Here is an 11,853-nt window from a genome sequence, read left to right as displayed (position 1 = left end):
TAAATAACTTTCAGGCAGCAACATCAGATGCTGAGGGCTGATCTAATAGTCTCCCTTTCTTTTAAGGTTATTTTAAGATAACTCAGCATCAGCAAAGGCTTGAGGGGAAAAAAAATAGCTCTTGGACTAATAAAAGCATTCAAAAAATGACCAGCACTTCCAAGTTAAAAAGAAATAAAAGTTGTTTTCTTCAGTCCAAGGTGCAGGCAATGGACACAATAATGGGTTTTGTTTTAGTTTAACTGGTCAGTGCAGATGGAAGGTGCTACATTGACAGCTCCTGAAACCTAAAGTCCGCTCTCCACATAACGGCACAGTTCAAGCAGTGGCAGGACAAGCTGCTCTGCTAGTGTGGGTCAACCCTGAGGCTGCACAGCGCTGGGCCTTTTTGCCAAGACCGCCCCCAGGACAGTCTATAAGAGAAGGATGTGTGTACCCCAGGACTGCAAAATATTTAACACAGCAACACAAGGTTCAAAGCAGGACAGAAAGAGACGCTGCTCCCCCTTAAGAGATGACTGGCTCTGTAGTGTTTACAGACCTACTTTCTTTTGGAAAAATTAGAAGAAAAAGTTCCTCCTCTCAGAAAATTAAAGGCACAGTATACACAGCAACTCCTTACACTCTCAACTCTGTTATTTCCATGTTAAGCGTCAGTATCACTACTGATCTCTTTGTCCCTTAATCCAAACATGGCTGGGATGGCCCAGCATTGCCACATAGTGTTAAGTATTTCTCCTTTACCGTAACTCTAGATTTTCTGGAATTTCACACGCTTCCCCCCCCACCTCCATGAAACAAAGTATTGTTCATGCACTTTAAAAACTCCTCAGTCTAGCTTTAAAATCAGCAAGCAAGAGGTTCTTGTTTTAGTTAAATCACATTCAAATACGAGCAGACAGGAAATCAGACATTCCCTTTTTATTACTAGAAAAATTTAAAAGAAAGTAATAGGGCACATCTGAGCAATAAAAAAAAGGGTTCCTCTGTTTAAATACCTCTCACACCCGTCTAGCAACAGAAACCGACTTATTTGGGTTAGAGACGGGCCCAATACAAAACCCCAAATTGAAAACACTCACAGTGTGGGGAAGTTTAGGCCCAGACCAATCTTTACTTCAGGCTAAATTCTGCCCTCAGAGTCATACATCCCATTCCTATTGATTTCAATGAATGTTGTGTACACAGCCTTCAGGGTAGACTCTGCCCTAAACGTTGATGGATATGTTTTAGATCTCAGCCAGAAAACACTTTGGGCCATGCTAGAAAGAACTCTAGGGTAACGCAGGCTTGTGGCTGTCTCGTTAGAGCAACCTTATAGCAGACTGCACAGCAGTTATACAAGCAGTTATGAAAATACTCTTATTTGGCAGCCTTCTACCAAAAGCCTTTGGGACTCAGATGTGAAGGTCACACCTCCACTGTCAAGCAGGTACAATATATGCTAATGGGTTCTGTCCAGCTGAGATGAAAGCTTCTATGTTCCTGAACATAAAGTAATGAACGTTGTTTCCAGCTGCCACTGCATTATCATCATCTTCCCATCACAAAGCTGGGCTCTTCTACATCCTCCTCCTTCTCTTCCTCCTCCTTAGTATCCTCATCTTCTTCCTCACTGGTCTGTTGCTCTTGAGACTGGTCAGACTCTAAAAGGGTAAAGAGAACATGTTGATTACCTGTAACAATGCTTCCATGCCAATGTATTGAACAGTAGGTTAACCTCAGAAATTAGAAGAGAAAAAGTTTATTAGGTTACCCACCTTGTCCAATCCTAAAGGGTCATTGCAGGATTGCTCTCTACCGTGTATTTACCAACACTTGGTCCAGTTAAATTTTAAAGGCCCCATGGGACAGGCTTCCAAGTGAAATGATAGGTGCACCCGAAAAATCTCACTGTCAGGAATACTCCCTCACCCACCTGCAGCTACATCTTCTTAATTGTATCCCATTGCTCCTAATTACTAGCACTCCTCGTACCACTAGGTAATGCCCGTTCAAGATCACAGCTATTATAACTATGCTGGGATCTGCAACAGATTGACAGGTTTGGCCTTGCTTAGGAGTATGCTGAGCTCTTTGGGGGTATGCGTTGCAAACCAGGTTCATGAAAAAGCGTCCCAAGTTTCAATCTGTTGGAGAAGGACCAGACCTGGGACCATTTAGAACCCCAATGATGACCTTTGGTTGGATAAAATAGGGGGAGGGATAGCTCAGTGGTTTGAGCATTTGCCTGCTAAATCCAGGGTTGTGAGTTCAATCCTTGGGGGGCCATTTAAGGATCTGGGGCAAAAACTGGGGACTGATCCTGCTTTGAGCAGGGGGTTGGACTAGATGACCTTCTGAGGTCCCTTTCAACCCTGATATTCTAGGATTATGATTCTATGACCCTTGATCCAAAAATCCCTCCTATCACCCCTCTCCAGCTCCTGCACCTGAATTGGTTTAGGACACAACAGTACTCATCCCAAGCGCCAACCCTTGCACACAGCATTTATTTTTTTAGTAGTTTGATACCACCAACTGGTGAAGCTGTGTAATGCCACTTGATATTAGGCACCATACTTTATTTAAAAAAAACCAAAGTGAAGGCGACAGTAGTTGGATTCACAGTCCTGGAGACTGAAATCCTATTTATTCAGAGAACAAGCTTCCCTACCCAATCCAACCAATAAGCTTCCACTTTGCTTTGGAAGGGCTCTCTCTAGAAGACAGAGGGGAGTGTGATCTTTGCTGAGGCTTCCAAGACAGCTGCCAGTTAGAGCCAACTGTGATGCTAGTTCAGACCAATAACCTAGATGTGAAAGACTCCTCATCACATCACCAGTCCCTGATGCAGCAAATTCCACCCTCACCAGTACATAATTTTAGTTAAATATGACACTAGTCAAAATAAAGACACTGAAATTTACATTCCCCTCAAGATCAAGCTCCACAACAAAGTAACGAACTGAGTTCAAAGGGACCAAATCCACCTGTAGTGTCACTTCAGAGGAAGTACGCCAAGGATTGACCCTCTGATTTAATAGGTCACAGGCTGGCAAATGTCAGGTTCAAATAGATGTGTTCTTTAAAAGCAGAAATACTCACACATCTAGCAAACCTGTCAGCATAGCTACAGCCCTCAAAGACTTCCTGTGGAATCATAATTCAAAGCCACAAAGTGCAGTTATTTCTAAGAAAAGAAAGTTATAGTGCTCTCGCTAGGGCTACCTAGTCAGCAAGCGTTGGATTCTCAAATCAGTGATCTTGATCTTACTAAAATACCTAATTTTCCAGATTTAAACAGAAAAACTATAGAATTGTGGATGTTTCTTTCTATATGTGGAACACAGCTGGTACTGAATAGACCACTCTTTTATAAGCAGTACCTACCATAAGTCAGTTTCTGGCTGGCCACACAGTATGAAGTTTTTTCCTCAGTGTGGTTCTAATTTTTCTGTCCTGTCCTCAATGCGCAAGACTATTTTTATGTAGTCTGATTCCTTTTAAAAAATGCCTTTTGTAAAATGCTCTAATTCTGCAAGTTCTCGGTTTGACTGAGCCAAAATATTTGCAACAGCATCACCTGAGGAAAACACCAACGTTTGCTGCAGTTAAGGAGCAAATGGAACCAGTTTGTAGGTCTGCGATATTCTGAATGAAGGGTAACATTTTCAGAAGCACCTAAGGATATGTCCACATTGCAACAGGGAGGCTGCTTCCCAGCCCGGACAGACAGACACGCTAGTTCTGCTCAAGTTAGCACACTAAAAATAGCGGTGTGGACATTGCAGCGTGGGCCGCGTACATGCCCGCTCAACCCTCTTGGTCTGTATTGTGGTGGGGGAGTCTGTGCCGCTCTGTCCACATAGCTACTGTTAGTCCACTAGCTGGAGCAGAGCCAGCGTGTCTGTCTCCCCCAGCTGCTGCATGGACATATCCCACGTGATTTACAGCTTAGTCCCCTCCTAAGTGAATTTCAATGGGGATTTTGAAAATTATACTGAAATTTCAAGTTTAACAGCTTAGCTTGTCCTCCACCACACAGGCACAAACTGCAGGCTCAGCAGTGGGAAAAAAAAAAATAATAAAATAAAAAAGTCAGCTATTGCCCTTGTATTGGAGAGCAGAACTGAGCCCCCAAAAAGGGGAAAACTCTATTCCACTGACCTTCTTGCTGCTTCTTTTGCCCAAGTTTACTTTTCTTAGCCAGCAGTTTCTTCTCTTTTAACTTCTGGCTGTAAAACAAGAAAACACACTTGAGTGTGCAAATTCCAGCATTTCGATCTCGTGGCACATTTTAATGTGTTAGACGATATGCTGCTGTCAGGTTTGAAACTTGGCCTTTAAAAGCCAAGTTCAGGTCAAATCTGGCCTCAAATTTCCGCTTAGTGAGAGTGAAGTTTGACAAAACAAGACCAACAGAAATGTTCCCAAGTGATTTTTATTCCAACCTAAAACTTTGTTTTTTAGCCATTTCCCTGCGGGACTTGCAACCCACATGCTAGTACAGGAGAACCTGAAAATGGAACAGACACAAAACAAAAATGAACGTGACTCATCTATTTTCATTATCCAAGATAAAAAGCCCAAAAAGCGAACAGAATGGCAAAGTCAGTTTGTTAAAAGCCGAACATTTAAAAAAAAAAAAAAAAAAAAGGTGTTAAATTTTTTATATACAAGTTTTTAACTTGAAATCATCTCTCTAACTACACTGAACTATTACAAACTCATCTCCCCAGCAGCATGCTTCAGCTCTACCCTAAAGGCAGCACCTCTAGGTGTAGGAGGGAATTTCAGTCTCCAGAACTCATTCTCTCCTTGGCCCTTATGTCAAGAATGCTAACAAGGGACCAGTAAGAGTCAAGGGTGACAAGGCTGTTTGTGATGTGGATACTTGTGCAGATACATTAACTGAGACCAGCAACTAATTTCACAGGCCTTTCAACAGCTGGTAGCACCTTTCAGGCACTAGAAAACTGAACACTGGCCTCCAGTGGTAGTGAATAGAAGCTGCAGGGGCTCAACACCTCTGAAAATTCAGTCCTCTAGGTTGCCAGGATGTTTTAAAAAGACACTGTACTAAACAAAAATTGCAGACTTCACATGCCTCCATCATTCCGATACAATTCCTGGAGCACGCTTGTTAACAGGAATTTGTGTGTGTCAATCTCATACATGCTGATGGATGGCAGTCAGTTATAATGTGGTTTTAAATATTTCACATTAACCAGTGGTTCCATATATTTGGTATAAAGAAAAGGAGGACTTGTGGCACCTTAGAGACTAACCAATTTATTCGAGCATAAGCTTTTGTGAGCTACAGCTCACTTCATCGGATACATACTGTGGAAAATACAGAAGATGTTTTTATACACACAGACCATGAAAAAAAAAGGGTGTTTATCACTACAAAAGGTTTTCTCTCCCCCCACCCCACTCTCCTGCTGGTAATATCTTATCTAGTACTCCTTTTCTTTTTGCGAATACAGACTAACACGGCTGTTACTCTGAAACCATATATTTGGTATATTTTCAGAGCTAAATTCAATACTGGTATAAGAGAGCACACACAGTACTGCTGACTTAAATAGTCAACTAACGTAGTAAATCTGATCTGCAGTCTTTCTGAGCATCCACATGAAACAAGGAGCTGGATAAATCATGTTGATTTATATGGAACGCTGCTCTACAAAGTTGTCGGCTTTTTCCCTGCAGGCTCGCACCCCTGCAAATACTCAAGATGCACAGTTGTTTTCTGAACTTAAAGTTCTTGGCGCCAAGTGCTACAGACACTCACTTAAGAAACTTTTAATGGCCACACTTTTGAAACTGATCTCTGTAGCCAGACATCTGAGCTGAAAGATCTGGACAGCGGAAGACAGCATTTAGCCAAAGTATGTAGCTACAGCCAGGACATAAAGCATTTAGAGTTTCTACGTTCTGTCTCCTGGGAACAGTTTGCTCTCACCGCTTCCTTCTGCGTTTTGCTGTCTGCTCCTCTGCAATCATCTTATTCTTCTCCAGTTTCTTCTGGTATTCCTCATCCAGTTTTTGCTGCAATTGACCAGATGACATTTTGGTTACAATCTAAACAAAATGTGATTATATAAATTATACTTCAATGTAGGGAGAAGTCTCTTAGCAGACACACTGGAAAGATTTGCCAGCAGGTTTGGTGTGGGTGCCTTTTTATATTTAAAAATGTGTATCGATGAAAAAAATGTTCTTTATAAAATTTAACAGCCAAATTCCAAGATCCTTAACTGAGAGGGGAAGGGGAAAGGGGAGGGGTGGGGACCTAATCAACATCAATTGCAGCAAGAACCTGAGGATTCGGTCCTAGAAAATTATATAGCAAAAAATGAGGGAACAACATGGAAGACATCAGCAGCAACATATGAATCAACTGACTTTGAAAGATGTGCTGAAAGGGGGAATCAACTGAAGGACAAAGATCCATGGGACAGCAGTGCTAATGCATCCCTGGTCCAGGCCTTAAGAGCAAGCCCAGGAGCGTGCAGTTTTTGATTCCTGACTTTATAGAAGTACTTGTTTTGATGCTGTCCTTGTAAGTCGAGGGCTGCTGACCAAGGAAGCATAACCAATGCTGCTCACTTTGTTGGCTGGGAAGAATCTACTCATGTTTCTATTGATTTTTAAAGCATTTTAAAGTCATAACTGGGAACGGGGGCATAAGCATTCTGGCTTAGTCCACCTCCAGCAGGGTCCCCCACTACAGAGAGAAGATGGCATGGTCTGATGCAAAGAGCCAGATGTGTTATTGCTGGTTTTCCACACATATCCCATATTAGGAAAAACAGCCACCTTGAAGTTCATCTGATTTCACACTCTTAGAAAAAGAGTGCAATGAACACTGAGTAATCAGACAACTGACCGCAATAAGGGGCCCGCTTACCTTCTCAGCCATGGCATCCATGAAATCCTGCCTCTGGTACTCTCGCCGACGAAGATGTCGGTACACATGGAATTCCCCACTGCCGGCTCCGGCGCTAGAACCTGCCAATGGCACAAGGATCATTAGATAGTCTGCTACTCTTAGTATTGTATGTGACGTTTCACTCCATATTCTTTATGAAAATATGCTTATGATATGAATAGGACATAATTGAGATGTACTTTATGCAAGATGGCTCATGTAAGATATCATTGGAAAGGTTATAATTTACTGAATGTGATTATCCAATTTGTATGCCTATGTCATTTCTGTATCTGAAGTTAGGAATATTGACTACGTATCTGTATTTCAACTATGCTACTTTGGGCGATGCCCACTGCTAACATTTCAGGTACAACAAATTTGAAAAGTCAGACGAGGCTGATGACCCACCAGCGAGGACAATGGACTGTGAAAAGGCTTGGCCTTCCTGCGGACATACTGTGATACTACAGAGTCAGGTGGTCTTGTCACCGGATACTAAACATTACCTGGGATTTCTTGTAACTTCCCACTGGAAGGGAAGGGGGGGGGGGTCAAGGTTGGGTAACAAAGGACTCCCACCTTATGTAAATCCTATTTAAGGGTGGGGAGGAAGGCAAATGTGGCTCCTCCTCTCCATGGCCTGTCTGCCCAAGACGAGGGACTGCTAAAGCCACCTGAAGGGAAGGCGGGGGGGGGGGAAGCAGACAGACAGGGGTCCAGTCTGAAAAGGACTATAACTGGAACTCTGAATCGCAGTAACTTTGCAACCTGCCTAAAATAACATTTAGGGTGAGAATTTATATTTTGTAACCTGTTTCTTAAGTATATTGAGCTTAGCTTGCGTACTTTGGTTTATTTGCTCGGTAATCTGCTTTGTTCTATCTCTTATATTCACTTAAAATTCACCTTTTGTAGTTAATACGCTTATTTCTTGTTTATAATATAACCCAGTTTAGGTAATTTCTAACCAGGGGTGGGGAGGAAGAAGTTGGGCATATTTCCCTCCAGACTGAGGGCAGGGGTGAACTTCATAAAACCTTTGGGTTTGTGCCCCTTAAAGGGAGCGGGCACCAGAGTGTTGGGGCAAGCCCCTAAGGCTGACTCTTTCCAGAGCGGATCTCTATCTCTCTGTGCATCTGGGTGTGGCCCTACCTGTGTGCTTGGCTGGAAGAGGCTTGTGAGCCTAGCCCCAGCAAGGCCGGGTAAAGGGGACCCAGGCTGGCAGAATAGGCTGACTCAGTGGCACCCCAGCACATCAGGCGACACCCCAAAGGGCCCAAAACGTGTCACACTGTATACATAGCACCTCCTAAGGGAAGGTCAGAGTAAGATTCACCTAAATTCTGCCCCTTTAAGCACTGACATCTGCAGAGGAGATCAAAGGGAATGGCCCAGGGTGCAGCAGCAGAGTCCACTGAGCTCTGAAAGGACTCAGCAGCCCTGGGGCTTGTGTTTGGAGACTGAGTTTAACAAAACTCCAGTTGTAAAAATGTCCCTGGTCTAAGACGCTCCCAAATGGATGCCTATGGGATACAACTGACTGAGGGATTGTAGGAAGTAAAGACCATCACAAGTTGGTAACTGCATATCTTTATCATCGATTTTTATCCAGCCAAGGTCAACACGGTTTGAAAGCCAGAGTGAGCTATGAGACACCCAGTGGCTCAGTCCAGTTTCTGTTGGTCAGCAGCCCACATCACAAAACCATCACCTCCATTAATTCATTCACTAGACCTCTTGCCATCAGTCTCAACCGAATGGGCCATGGAGACTCACTCATCTCCCACCCTGTTTCAAGTAATGGTAGGTTGACTGGGCATCTTGTCCTGCTATGCACACACAGACCAGTCCCTCCTCCCCCCCACCGCCACCCTCCTTTTCCAAATACATCGCTAGGTCTTATACAAAGTCAGGAAGGTAGAGCAAATACAGTGGTAATGAAGCCTTTGTAGTCTACTCACCACACATCCTTTTATGGCAATAATGGTATTATAGTTATAATTGGCTCCCCCCCGCATTTTCTTTTAAAGTGATCCTTGGAGTTCCCTCTTTCTGGCATCACCCTGCTCCCGGACTCTCACTGCAGGGTCGGTCCCTTCCCTTTGATTGCTAAACCACCTCTTTAAGGCCTCAATTCAGCAAAGTACTTAACAGAGACACGGTCCCAAAACAGGTCTGAATTAGTATCTCCGAAGCACTTTGAGATCCTAGAGGAGGATAGAGTTACTACTTACTATCGATACAGCAGCACCTTGCCTTTACCCACACAGTCAGAAGTGCACCCTCCTTTCTGGGGAGGCTTAGGTGCTGTTCACATTTCACTCTGAAAATAAACAGCCACAACATAGAGTAATAAAAAGAACTTGGAAAAATGTGACCAAAAGCATGTCCCTGGCTGCTTTTCTTAACAAAGGTAGACAGCAGAAGAGCTCTCTCCCCGGCCTTTATTACACATTCATCTAGGATTAGGCCATTCGATCAAAAAACTGAAGAATAGTGCCCTTACCCATAACATCTCTCACAAATTCCGGGGGAGGGCGTGGTGCCCATTCATTTAGTTTTTCAGGAATTGGAACAGTCTTATCCTACAATAAGAAACAAGCCAACCATCAATATCTCCTCTGGGCAGAGAGTGAAGGTTTAATGCATTAACGAAAGTTGATACACGCCCAATGGTGGAATCTCTCCATGTCAGCACAGACCTTAGTGGAAGCAGAACCGTGCTAGCTCTTCTCCCCCAGCAGAAGAATTGGGGATCAGTGGCCCCAGGGGACAGGAGTCAGGGTGTACCCCCAGAATGGGAACTGGAGGTCAGTGCCAGCCACCTCCCCCACCACAAACATACTGAATTTGGGATTTCCTCCCAACAAACACAAAGGAGGGTTACGGTGTCTACCCAAGACAGGGCATGGGGGAACCAGTTCCCCCCCCAGGCGGGGGGGGGGGGGGAGGAGAATCAGGATGCCCCAATCACAGAGGTATGGGGGAATCAGTCTGCCGGGAAGGAGGGACTGAGGTGCCCCCAGCCAAGGGGTATAGGGGATCAGTCCTGGGTGGGGTGCGGGGGGTTGATCCAGGCCTCCAGCACAAGGAGAGAGGTTGTTCCTGCTGGGGACCCAGTCCCAGGGAGTCGGTTTGGGCCCCCATCACAGGGAGCAACTTCAGTTTGGGGAAAAGGGTTGGGATGGTCCTGGGCAGCAAGGGGGAATTAGTTCCCAGAGGTGGGATCAGGGTGCCCCAGGACAGAGATGGTGGGGGCAGTACCAGGTGGAACCAGTCCTGTGGGAGAGGGGTGTGGTCCAAGCCACCCAGCAGAAGGAGGAGGGTCAGGGAAAGGGAGTTTGGTTCAGGAGACGGGGGGCTGGGGTACCCCGGGCAGGGGGAAAGGGGAGAAGGGGGGAAAAGAATCAGTCTGGGCTCGGTGCAGTGGGTCAGTCCGGGGGCCAGGCCAGAAGACTCGGTCGCGGCGGGTCAGCTGGGGGGGCTGGTCAGGTCAGGGGCTGGGATGGGGATCAGTCCAGGGGGCTGGGAGGGGGGGCGGGTCAGTCCGGGGTCGGGCAGGGGCCAGGCCAGGTCAGCAGGGAGCGGGTCAGTCTGGGAGGCCAGGGCGGGGCCAGGGTGGGGGGGGCGGCTCAAGCTGGGGGGGGCGGGAGGGAGGCTCAGGCCGGGGGTCCGGGGCCAAGAGGGAGGGTCAGGCCGGGGCAGGTCAGTGGGGGCCGGCTCAGGCTGGGGGGCCGGGACAGGTCAGTGGGGGCCGGGGGGCCGGGAGGGTCAGGCTGGGGCGGTTCAGTGGGGGCCGGGGTGGGTCAGGCCGGGAGACCGGGGCCGGGAGACCGGGGCCGGGAGGGAGGCTCAGGCCGGGGTGGTTCAGTGTGGGACGGGCCGGGGCCGGGAGAGAGGGTCAAGCCGGGGCGGGTAAGTGGGGACCGGCTCAGGCCGGGGGGCGAGGTCAGGCCGGGGCCAGGTAAGGAAGGGAGGTCCGGGCCGGGGCCGCGAGGGAGGGTCAGGCCGGGGCGGGTCAGTGGGGGCCGGGGCAGTTCAGGCCGCCGGTCCGGGCCCGGAGGAAGGGTCAGTGGGTGCCGGCTCAAGCCGGGGGGCGAGGTCGGGCCGGGGCCGGGTAACGGAGGGAGGGTCGGGCCGGGGCCGGGGGCGAGGTCGGGCCGGGGCCGGGTAAGGAGGGGAGGGTCGGGCCGGGGGGCGAGGTCGGGCCGGGGCCGGGTAAGGCAGGGAGGGTCGGGCCGGGGCCGGGTAACGGAGGGAGGGTCGAGCCAGGGCGGGGGGCGAGGTCGGGCCGGGGCCGGGACCGGGGCCGGGTAAGGCAGGGAGGGTCGGGCCGGGGCCGGGGCAGGCAGGGAGGGTCGGGCCGGGGGGCGAGGTCGGGCCGGGGCCGGGTAAGGCAGGGAGGGTCGGGCCGGGGGGCGAGGTCGGGCCGGGTAAGGCAGGGAGGGTCGGGCCGGGGGCTCGGCGCGGCTCACCGGGTTCTTCATGAGCCGCTCCAGCCGCAGCCGCTGCTCCTCGGCCGCGCTCCGCGGGATGACCAGCGGCTGCGGCTCCTTGCGGGGCCGGGGCGGCCGCGGGGCCAAGGGCGCCGCCATCTCCGGCCTCTGCCGGCAGCGCTGGGCCCGCCCGGCCCCTGCTGATGACGTCCCGGCGGCGACGGGCCGCGGCTCATGAGCCGAGCCGAGCCGAGCCGAGCCCAGCCCCGGGCGGGCGGCGGAGCTCTCCTCGCCGCTCAGAGCCGGGGGCCCGCCCGTGCTCTCGTAGGGCCGCCTGCGGGCTCCGGCTCGCCCCCGGGGCCGCGGTGTTTACACACCGGCGCTACAGCGCTGTAGCGTGGACAGTGTAGACACAGCCCCCAGGCAGCTAATCCCAGAGCTGAGCCATCCTCCTAGACCCAGCACCAGCGGGGTTAGAGCAGGGCCGTCCCTGCC

General features: G+C 48.9%; 1 protein-coding gene across 1 annotated transcript; it reads right to left on the bottom strand.

The window, feature by feature from the left end:
• Nucleotides 1–906: 906 nt before the first annotated feature.
• PRKRIP1 (PRKR interacting protein 1) lies at nucleotides 907–11,562 on the bottom strand. The gene is made up of 6 exons (XM_077836780.1): nucleotides 11,398–11,562; nucleotides 9,429–9,507; nucleotides 6,899–6,999; nucleotides 5,951–6,036; nucleotides 4,150–4,217; nucleotides 907–1,646 (listed from the first exon to the last, which is right to left on the bottom strand). Exons 1-6 carry the CDS (start codon nucleotides 11,515–11,517, stop codon nucleotides 1,534–1,536), a joined length of 567 nt encoding a protein of 188 aa, XP_077692906.1. The 5' UTR covers nucleotides 11,518–11,562; the 3' UTR covers nucleotides 907–1,533.
• Between the last annotated feature and the right edge of the window lie 291 nt (nucleotides 11,563–11,853).

Source organism: Eretmochelys imbricata, chromosome 17 (assembly GCF_965152235.1).
Source record: "Eretmochelys imbricata isolate rEreImb1 chromosome 17, rEreImb1.hap1, whole genome shotgun sequence".
NCBI classification, from domain to species: domain Eukaryota; kingdom Metazoa; phylum Chordata; order Testudines; family Cheloniidae; genus Eretmochelys; species Eretmochelys imbricata.
This window is presented reverse-complemented; position numbering and strand designations above follow the sequence as displayed.

Bases quoted from the DNA above. Each gene is read 5' to 3' on its own strand.
- PRKRIP1 (XM_077836780.1), bottom strand. From the start codon at position 11,517: ATGGCGGCGCCCTTGGCCCCGCGGCCGCCCCGGCCCCGCAAGGAGCCG. The intron at 7,000-9,428 runs GTAAGGGCACTA...TGCCATTGGCAG, and splicing joins ATTTGTGAGAGATGTTATGG to GTTCTAGCGCCGGAGCCGGC. The intron at 6,037-6,898 runs GTAAGCGGGCCC...GGTCAATTGCAG, and splicing joins TGGATGCCATGGCTGAGAAG to CAAAAACTGGATGAGGAATA.